The 12,292-nt window shown below is 41.0% G+C and overlaps 1 protein-coding gene across 7 annotated transcripts in view; it reads right to left on the bottom strand.

Annotated features, from left to right (window-relative positions):
* Positions 1 to 12,292, bottom strand: part of trim37 (tripartite motif containing 37) — a 317,829-nt gene that overhangs the window by 11,664 nt on the left and 293,873 nt on the right. For 6 of the 7 annotated variants that reach the window (XM_087140616.1, XM_087140614.1, XM_087140610.1 and 3 more), the window contains one exon: positions 9,733 to 9,939. In XM_087140616.1, coding sequence (XP_086996742.1) covers positions 9,733 to 9,939 — 207 coding nt within the window. Of the gene's footprint in view, positions 1 to 9,732; positions 9,940 to 12,292 lie in introns of those variants that run through there. The other variant, XR_015426288.1, reaches the window with a different exon arrangement.

The following is a 12,292-nucleotide window of genomic DNA, read 5'->3' on the forward strand; positions in this document are numbered from 1 at the left end:
GTACTCCTCTTTTTGGAGCTTTGGATTTACCAGTCACATAAACCAATCAATCCCAAATTCAAAAAAAGACTAAAGAATACAAATGGCAAGAAGGTCATGGTTACGTGGATACCTACATGTGTGTCTATATGTTTGACATGACCCAACAATTAAAATAGTTTTGGGTCATGATTGCAAAGGATAACCCACATACATAAATCTGAAGCTTGAAAAAAAAATTGAAGGAACCTATGCCAGTTGCCGGGGGACCACTCTATCTACCGCTACCAATGCTTTAATTGCATACAAAGATGTACATGATGTACTACTTCTAAACTGACATACTCTTGAGTAAGCTGACTTCAGGTGGGGAAATAGTGAAATCTTTTCAGTAACTGAAGTCTGGATAAAAAGTCATATACCTTACAACTGTAAGTCTCTCAGACAAGATGCATATTTCACATGCAAACTTCTGCTTCTGCTCCATATTGCAAACACCCTTGGAGGGTTATAAACTAGATAACTAGATTCTTTCTTGGATTCTGTAGTGAAACAACCTCGCAAACCTGCCATCTACCAACATGTCTGCCTTGCTTCATGGTGTAACTGCCAACTTACTGAATTCAAATTTCCCACCAACTATACACACAGGACTCGATCTGCAAGGTCAGCAGTTGATGCAGCTAGAGTCCATGCAATGAAGCAGTTGAATGTCCACTGCATGGAGTCTGGGTAGCACACTTCTAATTATGGCATTCCTTCTGACTTTATATAAACAAAGCTGTTCTTGAATGCTGTGGTGGCTTGTAAATGCTAGCGGGAATGCTATTTGGACTGTTGATCATAACAGTCCATGATTCATTCAATCCTTTGCATGCTACGTGAATGCTACAATAGCAGTTACATACTGTCAGAATGCCATTGCAATGCTGTCGAACTGCTATAACAGCAGTCCAGTTTGGTAAGGGTTTCCGTAGCTTCTCAGCACTGCAACAGCAGGCTCTCAAGGCATCAGTTGGTACCAGCTTTTCTCACAACACATGACACCACGTTGGTGGACTTGGAATTCTATCATTCGGATATACTGATTCAGAAAGAAACTGCATATGTGGCGGGTGAGGCTACAATCTTAAGGATTTGCATGATTGTTTGACTACACAATGTAAGACTTTAAAGATTTCCCAGTTGGGTTAAATTTGAAGGAAGTGTGTATATATGTACATAACAGTCACCCGGATCTTATCATGGCAGGTCGACTGGAGGAATCAAACAGACCTTCCAGGCTCAGTTCCAGCTACTCTCAAAGTGATGGATTTTGCAGCATTTCCCAATGTAGGAGTGATAATGTGGATTGCAGCAACTTTTCTGGTCACTGGTTGCATTTGTGAGGGTAGTATAAGTAGCTTGCAGTGGCTGAAAACATTTAGGGTCTACAAGGTAGAGGGTCTTTGCTACTCACTTCATCACTGAAAATAACACTTTTTTAGAAGGCAAATATTATCACAATGATTCTTGATTGCATTACAGAACTACAATGACTGAACATCGCTTGAATGGGCTTGCCCAACTCATGTCTGCTGTGATGTACCAATCAAAATAAAAGAGGTTGTAGAGAGGTTCACTTGTGCCAAACCACGTCCAATGCAAGTTGCAAAACTTCTGTTCAATAGACAAGTGACCTTACCAACAGACGTAACGATGCAAGATTGACAGCTGCAACTTTACTTCAATCATACAAATAAACTGAAAAAGTTACTTAAGGCTTAATTACATGGACATGTTTGGGATGCAAACTTTTATAAGAATCTCCTTTCCATTTCATTTTGTAAAAGAACGGTGCTCACATTTTTTTTGTCGTTTTGTTTCAACCCCTTTCAAAAATGAAACCTTTCTTTGGTTTTTATGTATCTTGCCATTAAATTGAACCTGATATTTTGGGCCACTTATGAGTCAAGCTTTCATTTTGTTCATTATTTTCTGGTTGCACTGTTCAGTTGCTTCACATAATTGAACAATTTATTTAGTTCCACTTGAGACAGTGCCAGTCTTCAGTAGTTTAAATAAGGCAAAGTAAAAATGAAATGTTTATCGTCCCTGCACACTTCCTTTTCGGAGGCCGCCTGGATTTTTTTTTTAATTTTTGAAAAATGCAGTTAAAAAACACTGGAAAAAGTCCTCAAATTCATCAGAAAATAAATACTTAAAGTGTAAAGAGTCTAGAGCAAGGCAAGTTCACCGGAATCTGTCTGCACATACTTTATGTACATGTACTTCGTAGCCAGAATGTGACAGGCATGGGACTTCAGTGCATTTCAAAACGAATGGGTTAGGCTTGGTTTGTGGTTTCGCTGCAGTCAGAGTCTTGAATGCAATTTGGAATGCTGCATTAAATGGCTGGAATCAGCAAAACCGACGACTAAGCCTAATCCGCTTGTTTAGGAAATGCCCTGAGCTCAGGCTCAAGCACGTGTTTAAGGAATTTGCTCACATGGCCATAGCCTGTTTCCTGATCCCATTTTCATTGATGCAATTGTAGCACGGAAAAATGGCACCCTAAACTAAGTCTGAATAAACAAAAAAAATAAGAATTGGGGGAACTCGCTAAAAAAACTTCAAATTTGATCGGGTAGGGAGCAGTCGCAAGGAAAATTAGGTGGAGGCAAACGATCGCAAATTTTATAGAAAGGAGGAAACAAAACCAAAAAAAAAATGAAATTCCAAAGTTTATTGCTTAGGGGCAATGCTCAACAGAATCCAAACAACGATAAAAAAGGAATTGTCTGGGCAGAATGGGACTAGATTAACTTTGATCTTAAAAAAATGCACTCAATTAAATCCCGTCAAACTAAAAAAATAGATGCTAATGAAACTTTGCTGGTCAAAAGAAATAGGAGCGTAGATTCAACAAAATTTAAAGTCAAGCAAATACAAGCAAAAAAATGAATGAATTTCAACAAAAACAAAAACCTAACCAAAAGCAAAACTAAAGAAACAGAAAGCCAACACAGCATATAAGAGGGTTGCAAAACAATAAACACAACAGCTTTGACAACCGAATAAAATGGCAGACTAAGCGAGAGGCAGAGAACTCATAAAAATGTGGTGTGCTCTTCACTGCCAGTCTGCAATCTGAGTGGGTCTAGAAGGAATGCTGAGCACATGGTGCTGAATCAAAGGGGCTCTTTGTTCAAGGGTCTAATTACTGTAAGAATGATGTTACCTTACCAGGGAGGGGTCTAACTTCAAAAAGAAAATAATTTTCCAGGGGAAGGGAACTAAAGTTATTGTACATGTAGAATATTACAATCATCCTCCTTACACTCTCCACCATTTAAAATGCATTGTTGTCCTCAACAATGAGAGAGCTTAAGGGTTCCCACAACCAATCGCCAAACCAATCAGGGGGCTTAATTTGTCTCCGTCAAGGGCGTGTGAGTTGTTTGTCCTCTGAAGAAGAATCCCCTGCACTGCTGTTGGTGACCTTGGATCGTGCATGGCCTCGGAAAGTCGCACGTCTCCTGGATGAAACTGCCAGGCTGTCAGAGGAGTCTTGAGCTTCCTCCAGCAAATTCTTCTCGAAGTCTGCATCCCCTGATGAGCTGTGGCCCATCTCGGAATCCTTGAAGCCATCTGGTGGTGGGACTACAGGTACGCCTACCGGCGTGTCAGTCTCATCTTGTCCAGAAGCTGAATCTTCGAAGGGGGTCACATCGAACGGACACAATATTAGCATGTTGCGGTGCAGGGTTCTCACAACCGGGGTGCCCACTCTCAGCACAATATAAGACGGAATGCCCTGCAATTTCTGTACCACTACATGCAGGACAGCTTTCCACCGGTCCTTTAACTTTGACTTCCCTCACTCTGACTTGTTGGCCACAAGGACTCTGTCTCCTGGTTGTAAGACGCTTTCACGCACTGTCTTGTCATACCCTGCTTTCTGTCTGGCCCTTGACTTCTCCGCTGTCTGCTGTACCTCCAGAAAGACCTAGCGCATATGCTGTCAGAGTTGCTGGACGTATGTTGAGGGGTCAGGACTGGGCGTAGAGTGCTCTGGGTCTGTTGCTGTAGCTGGACAAAGCAGGTCAACAGGTACCTTTGGTTTTCTCAAGAACATTAGATGAAACGGGGAGTGTCCGGTGGACTCGTGTCTGCTGCAGTTGTATGCGTGTGTGAGTGCACCCACATGGATTGCCCAATTGGCCTTCTGACTTGGTTCCAGAGTTCCCAATATCGACAGCAGAGTTCGATTGAACCTGTCGGTCATGCCATTTCCCTGAGGGTGGTAAGGTGTAGTCCTTGTCTTCTTCACCCTGAGCAAGCTCCACAACTCTTGGATAACACAGGATTCGAAACACCTCCCTTGGTCTGAATGTAATCTCTCTGGGATACCATAATGAACCATAAACTTCTCCCAAAGGACATGTGCTACCGTCACTGCCCTCTCATCTTTCGTGGGATAAGCCTGTGCGTAGCGACTGAAGTGATCTGTGAACACCAAGATGTGCTCACATCCTCCTTTTGACCTCTCCAGGGACAGGAAGTCAATACAGACAAGTTCAAGTGGGCGAGTTATCCGGATGCTTTCCAGGGTGGCCTGTTTCCTTGTATCCGGCGTCTTCCTCAGGGTACACCTCTTACACTTCTGGATGTAAGCCTTGACTTCTATGTGCATGCCGGGCCAGAAATAACGGTCTTTGGCATGTTGGAAAACCTTCTCAAAGCCAAGGTGTCCCATCGAATCATGGAGGTGCTTGAGAACTTGTTTCCTCATCAGCCAGGGCAGGACTAACACAAAGTGCCGTTTATCACCCTTGGTGCCCTTCTTCTGATAGACAAGTAAGCACGCAATAGCCTCCTGACTACACCAGACTCCTTTGCTGCACGCCTTCCACTCAAACTGGTCCGCTGGGTTAGTCTCAACGCTACCACACGGCGAATAGCTGGGTCATCTTGTTGCATTTCTACCAGGCTAGTACCCCTTGTCTGCATAAGACTTGTTCCGATGTGCTGAGCATCTCCGTTACTCCCATCAACAATCCCCTCTCCTGACGAAGTATTGCTGTCATTACTGGTAGCAACCAGGGGCTGATGATCAGAGCTGGATGTCCAAGTTGTGTCGCATCCGTCGTTTTTGACAATCTGATGAATCTCTATCACACCATCGATGCCAGACTCATCTCGCGGAGCTTGCTGTGAAACAGGATAGGCGGAACCCGTCACTTTGGTATCTCCAGTGAGATTGGCACTCATTACAGAGTCACCTGAAGCTTCTCTAGGGACCGACATTCTCTGATTCGTCCCATCAAGGATCTGGTTAACCTCTCTCGACAGACCATCAGCATTGGCGTTAGCTCTCCCCGACCCATACACAATGTCCAGGTCGAACACGGAGAGGTTGCTGACCCACCGCTGGCTATGAACATCAAGCTTGGCCTTTTTCATGACGTAGATCAACGGATTGTTATCCATAATAGCCGTTACCTTCTGCCCATACAAATACTCTCGGAATTTCACCGTCACTGCCCAATGAAGTGCCCGAAATTCCAGCTTGTGGGCTGGATATTTCGACTCTGCCGCAGTTAGGGTCCAACTAGCGCAGGCAATCACCCTTTCTTTGCCATCTTCTTTCTGCACCAACACGGCTCCGAGGCCATCACTTGAAGCATTGGTCTGAACAGAGAACGGCTGTTGGTAGTCGGCGAAAGCAAGGATGGGTGCCGTCGTCACCTTCTCAATGAGTGTTTTGAATGCAGCCTGGCAATCTGCACTCCATACGAATGGCCCATCTCTAACACCTCTCTTTCCACCTATCAACCCAAACAACTCCTGATAAATCTCCTATAGTATCCAGTGAAGCCCAAGAAAGACTGGACATCCTTCTTGTTCGTAGGGGATGACCATTGCTTGACTGCCTCAAGCTTTGCTGGATCGGTCAAAATTCCCTTCTCGGATATTACGTGCCCAAGGTAACCGACCTCCGTCTGGAACAAATGGCACTTAGAGGGCTTGAGCTTTAAACCATGTTCCCTGAGCCTCGCGAACACCCTTTCCAAGTGTTCCTCAACGGTGGTGCTGAAGACCACAATGTCATGCAAGTAAATCAGGACTTGAGAGTAGTTGAGGTCGCCAAAGACCATGGTCATCAACCGTTGGAAGTTCGCCGGTGCATTAGTCAAACCGAACGGCATGCGTGTGTATTCGAGAGCCCCATCGGAGTGGTGGAAGCTATCTTCTGGCGGTCTTGCTCTGCCATCTGCACCTGTAGGTAGCCTGAGGTGAAGTCTAGGCAGAAGAAGTACTTAGCGTTACCCAGTTCATCAAGGGATTCATCTATTCAGGGAAGGGGATGAGCATCACAGTTCTTGCATTCAGCTGTCGGTAATCAACACAGAGACGTATGCGACCATCCTTTTTTTGCACTATAACTATCGGTGAGGCAAATGGGCTCTGACTTGTCTTATAATGCCATTGGTCTTCAACACTTTGATGTGTTCCCGCACCTCTTGGAATTGGGAGGGTGGAATTTGTCGATAAGGCAACCGAAAAGGGCTTGAATCAACAAGGGGTATCTCGTGCAGTACTGTCGAGGTGCAGTTCCTCCACAGCTTTCCCTTCAGCTGAGGACAAAGCTGCCCCAGATAAGTCTTCATCCGGTATTTCTTGTCCATAGTGAACTTTATGTTCTAAGGTCACCACTCCTCCTTGGCCTGAAGGTGCCTCGCAGACAGCTGTGATACATGACAGTGCGGCAACTTTCATATTACGCCAGATGGTCACCACTTCACTCGAGATGTTCGGGAGCTTGACAGGCGCCTTACCACCAGTCACTTCCACCAACAGTCAACCAACTGCTAGTGGTCCATCCTTTCCATCCACCAAGGAAGTAAACTTCCTTTCTCTTGTAACACGTGGGGCTAACCACTCGACCACCGTGCTTGCCGTGGTCGGCTGGCCAGTCCGAGTCAAGTGCTTGTGAATTTTTTTCGGAAGCTCTCGGACAAGCACAAGGTAAGGGCAAAACCCATTATAATTAATATCTCCCCAACGCGAAATACATCTTGAAATAGTTCACAGTACCCGCTGCTACACCTGACTCGGACCGGCCAGCCGACCACGGCAAGCACGGTGGTCGAGTGGTTAAGACGTCTGCACTGGTAAGCAGGAGGTCATGAGTTCGAGTCCCACCCGAGTAAGCTTGTGAATTTTTTTTCGGAAGCTCGCGGACAAGCACTGAGCATACAGTGTTTATTGATACATACGTTGGGTAAGGGCAAAACCCGTTATAAATTAACATCTCCCCAACGCAAAATACATCTTGAAATGTCACAAGTCCAAAGGGTAAAGTCTTTGTAGTAGGAAAAATATAGACTTGCAAAAACAAACCGACAAAATGTAAAGAAAAAACAATTGCGTCCAATATTTTTAATCAGTCTTCATATTGTGACAGGTCACTTTTTATGTTATTTGCCTAGCGCCCTCAGTTGGCTGTGCCAAGTCAGCTGTTTTGTGAGTTCATTTTGAGACCCCCTCTAGGACCTTGTGAGTTCATTTAGTGACCCCCTCTAGGCACCTGTGTAGCACACTGTCCTTTGTTTCATTGCACACTGAGTCTTCAGCCAGTAAACACTAAGAGTTCACCCTGCTAAAAAACTTCATCTAGCATCAAGTTCTTCAGAAGTTTGAGATAGCCAAGGCTGGGGTAAGTTTATTATATTGTACATGTATAAAGATTTGTAATTGAAGGAAGAGCTATTTAAGGAGTGTACTTTTCCTCAGTAGGTTGACTTTATAAATGTATCAATTCTTTGGTTGTGTGCGGTGTAGACCAACTATACCCATTGGAGATAACTTCCAAGTATGACTGAATTGTTGAGATTCCTCTTGCACATACTATTCAGACTCTAATCGTGCTTGTGTCAATTAAATATCATCCCATTCGATCATTTATTTTATTCACTATTTTGATTTGATTGTGGAGTTAAGTTCTCCTTTTATTGAGGATTTAAATTAAGATTATTTTAGCTTGTTTCTAGTACAACTTTACCCTTTTCCTTCTCTTTGTGCTTTATGTTGTGATTAGAGTGTACATGTATCTCATTTTGTTAGGTTTTATATGAAGTTGGAGTGTCTTATTTTCTCTAGACATGTGTCTCTTTGCTCTGAGGTCTAGAGCAGCTCTCTTCCATGCATGTACATGTACATGTACACTGTACTGGTGTGTTATATAGGGTAGTAGGTGCATAACTAATGAGAGCCACATTCCAGGAACTGAGCCTACTGGTCACACTGCTAGAAAGGCTGGAGTGAATAGTTCATTGCCCTTTAAGTATGCCCATTGTTTATTGGACACATGTTAACATTAGACTTGCACCAGCCCCACTACTATTATTACATGTAGAGGCCTCTAATTCTAGTTACCACTATTACTTTTAGCTGTATCAGTTTCTTATTAGATTCTTATTAGTTTAACTTTAAGGTTGGCTTATTCCTTGTGTGCATTTGTTTTTGGTTACTGATAGCATTCTATAGTTGGTAATTTCATGTAAAATCTTTGGAATGTAACAGTTGATGGACTAGGTCAAGTCTATGCATAGCATCTCTTAGCCCACGGGCCAGTGCTGAGTGTTGTTTACCTTTTAGATTAAGTAGATGACTGCCTGGGCTAGCAAGTGTAGACACTCATGTGCCTTGCTTTCCCTTGTGTATAATAGTTGTGTAATAGGAATTGATATCTTGTGTCTTTTAATGTAGGCTTCTTGCTATAAATGGGTAAATTCCAATGCAGAGGTGTACAGAAAGCAGACCAGATTTATGTTGCAGTTTTGCCAGAGTTTATATTTGTATTTATGTTTAAGCTCAATTTGCCCAAGCAGTTTGCTTTGACATAATTATTTGAACTGCTAGTTTCTCCATATTGTGCGTTGTTATTTCAGGGCATATTTTTAATTTCTTTTGTTTTGCATCTTTCAGGGTCTTCTTTTCCTGCAATGCAGCAACACCATTAAAAGAACCAGTAAATGTACACCATCCTTGTCATGCATTTTCTTGTGTCACAATATGTTTATGGAAAAACAAACACATTTTATTTATAGCTTAGCATGTACTCTTGTAGGTTTTAAGAGTTGACATTTGGTGCTTGATTTCATCTGTAAAAATACTCATCAAAAATAAATCTTGACTTTTGGCGGTTAAAGCTAATGCATCTAAAACAGTTCATTGTAGACTGATACAACACTAAACGACACTGTAAATATGTTCAGTTCTTTTGTCAAACTTGTCTTTCATTTTAACATATCTTTGAACAGTAGAAACACTAATGGTTGCAGGAAATTTTTAAATGGCAGCCATCTTAAAAAAAATGAATAAATAAAAAGCTTTGCTTCCTCCTTTTTTTATTTCAAAAATTCACCTAAAGACCCAGTTTATATATATATGTCTTTGTATATGCAACACTCTTTGCTATAATCCAGTTTTGGTAGTGCCCCCCCCCTTAAAAAAATCCTGGATCCGTGCCTGCAAAGGGGGAAATATGTTGTGTCTGTAATTAATCCCACTTTTTACTTTCTCAAGAAAGCCTCCTGAGGGGGCTATTCAAGTCTCATGTTACTTAACCATGCTTTTCAGCATCCATGTTGGTTTTTCGGAATACATACGTTCCACATACAATAACATTAGTCCATGTCCCTGCATCTATTTATTTCACAATCATAAGAGTAACAACATGTGTGAAGGAGCAAAAATCTCACTTACTATCTGTTTTAGCCACTGCTCCAAGACCACCTGTCTGCTGGTTAAAGTGCTCTGCAACTTCTAGTAGTGGCACAGCAGTGGTTGTAGTACAATGGCTATGCAGACTCATGTCAGACATGCAGGATAGCATCTTCTTCATAAGAGTTTCATGAGTTGACAGAGGGGGGTGATGACACTTTTCCTTTCTTTCCTTTTTCTTCCTTGGACCTAAAGATGAGTTAAAAGCATGAAATATTCTTTTCATTATACAAAATGGCCCCCAAGGTAGGCTAAGGATAATATTTTAGGTGATACTGAACACAATGATATGTACATCCTTCGATTGATTTCCCTCTTTCCCGTTCAGTAATATTGATTAATATCCATACAAAAGTACAACAAATTCAGCAAGTGTCAGTTGAGTATGTTTTGTTTTGCAATTGTGTGAAAGAAAGATAGGAACTGCAGAGCAAATATGCAGAGAGGACCCTACTAGGGTAGACTTCAGACTGTAGTTATTTATTGTGCTGATTTTTTTTTGGGGGGGGGTGTGCCACAAACTGCAGTGAAGAATTGACCCCCCAAAAGCCTAGTTCATAATTCCTGGCAGTGATTCAAATGCAAGCAATGCAGTTGTCTCCATACTGAATTTGACCTTGGTTTGGGTCAACTGATCCTGTAACAATACAAGGCCACACTGTCACAAGTGATTAATTGTTTCACCATGTTTCTAATTTAGAATTCAGTTTGGTTTTCTTTTAGTGATCATGCAATGTGTAGATTTAACATTGGTTGTAAGTTCAATGATGAATATTCAGTAATAGACTGAACTTAGTCACCCATAGTATGTGAGTGTACCAAAGAAGGTAGGAGTGTGTCTTTTTTATGACTATGTGCCATAGTTACCAGTGCAGTTGATTACTACTGAGGCATTTTAGGGCGCCTTTGTTGCAATTATGTACAAATACAATAGTGTAGCAGTATAAATGACTGGTGGAGTGTCGACATTTGCCAAATACTTTCCAAATTCTGAATTCCTTGGGTGTGGCCTGTTTTGGCTGTGCTTACTCACTATATACACTATATAATATTTTTCAAGAAATCTTATCCTGTTGGCCTGAAGCCTTAACAGCCAAGAACTGCAGACTTTGTTGGTGTACTGCATGCCTAGAGTTTCCTCAAGACATTTTCTGAAGATGCTAACTGTAAGTTTTAAGAAGTTTTTCTCTATTTTTTTATGAAAACGTCTAAATGTATAACAGATTCACAGTAATCTTGGTATCACGAGGTAGAACACAGCTTTTTAGTTGGGATTTTGGTCTATAAAATTTACAACTTTAGATGACACAAGTTATGGGGGTTCTCAGCTACTGAAGGAGAATTTCTAACACAACTCAAAGGTGGACTGCATCTTTAATGTGGAAGTCTGACGGCCCTTTTCTGAAGTAATTCAAAATGCTTACTGAATTGACTCGCTCAATGAGGAAAAAACTGGCGTCAGCACATCATTTTATATGTATAAAAACAATATGGATATCTGTTAAGTTTTGAAGGATTTTGATGTGACGTATAATTTGGTGTCTTTTTGCTAAAGAATTTTTGACTGCATGCCAAGTAAATAATTGTACGGAATAACAAAACTGTGAAGAGTATTTCTTTGACATTAGAAAATGTAAAAAGGATATTGGAAAAATTGAATGAGGTTTAAGATTGCAATTCATTCATGTAAACAAAGGAAATCTGAGAATTGTTAGATAAGAAGTGTGATTAGTCAAATTGCGGTAAAGTTTGCAAATTTAGAAGTTAATCACGGAATTTGAGAGTTAATATGCAACACTGAGAATCCAAAAGAAAAACTGCGAATCAGAAAGAAGAGGTTGGAAGAGAGTTGTGAATGTTAACTAAACAGAACTTAACGAAGATGTTTAGACTTTAGAGATTAAAAGAGAATAAAGAAAAGATTCAGATTTTGAGAGGTCGACATTACAGAGAAATATTATAAATTTAGGATTAACAGAAAGTCAAGAAAAGTTAACATGAGAAAGTGATAATCAAACAAGAAAGATCTGCAGTTTTGACAGTTTTAAAAGATTTTGGTCATTTGAAAGAATCAAAGGAATACATGTATTAAATTGAAGTGTAAAATGAAAGATTCAGTGAACTGAAAATTAAGAATCAGTTTCAGAGAAGTGTGAAAAAAAGTTGAAGGCAAGACAAGTAAGAATTCCTGAACCTTCTATGTGATATTGATTGATTGCTTGATCGATCGATTGATTGAAACTGGAAATTTACCACACACAAATTCTGTTCATACTTTGGAAATTTTAGGTGGACAGGGCACATTTTAATTTGTAAATACTCTGTACAGTTTGACTGTCACATACGACATGAATACATTTTGCTATTAAAATTGGTAATTCAGTAGATGACTTTAAAAGCATTCAGAAAACTTGCAATCACTTTCGCTTACATTTGGGTTGACTAGTTGTGAATAAACAGTTACAAAAGTAGTGGTTTTGGTAGAATATATTTTCATAATTCCAGATTGCTTCAATTGTTTTTTAATTTGTCAGTGGTCCAT

This window comes from Acanthaster planci, linkage group LG09 (genome assembly GCF_054643075.1).
Source record: "Acanthaster planci isolate LZ-2023a linkage group LG09, COTS_SCS, whole genome shotgun sequence".
Lineage (NCBI taxonomy): Eukaryota > Metazoa > Echinodermata > Asteroidea > Valvatida > Acanthasteridae > Acanthaster > Acanthaster planci.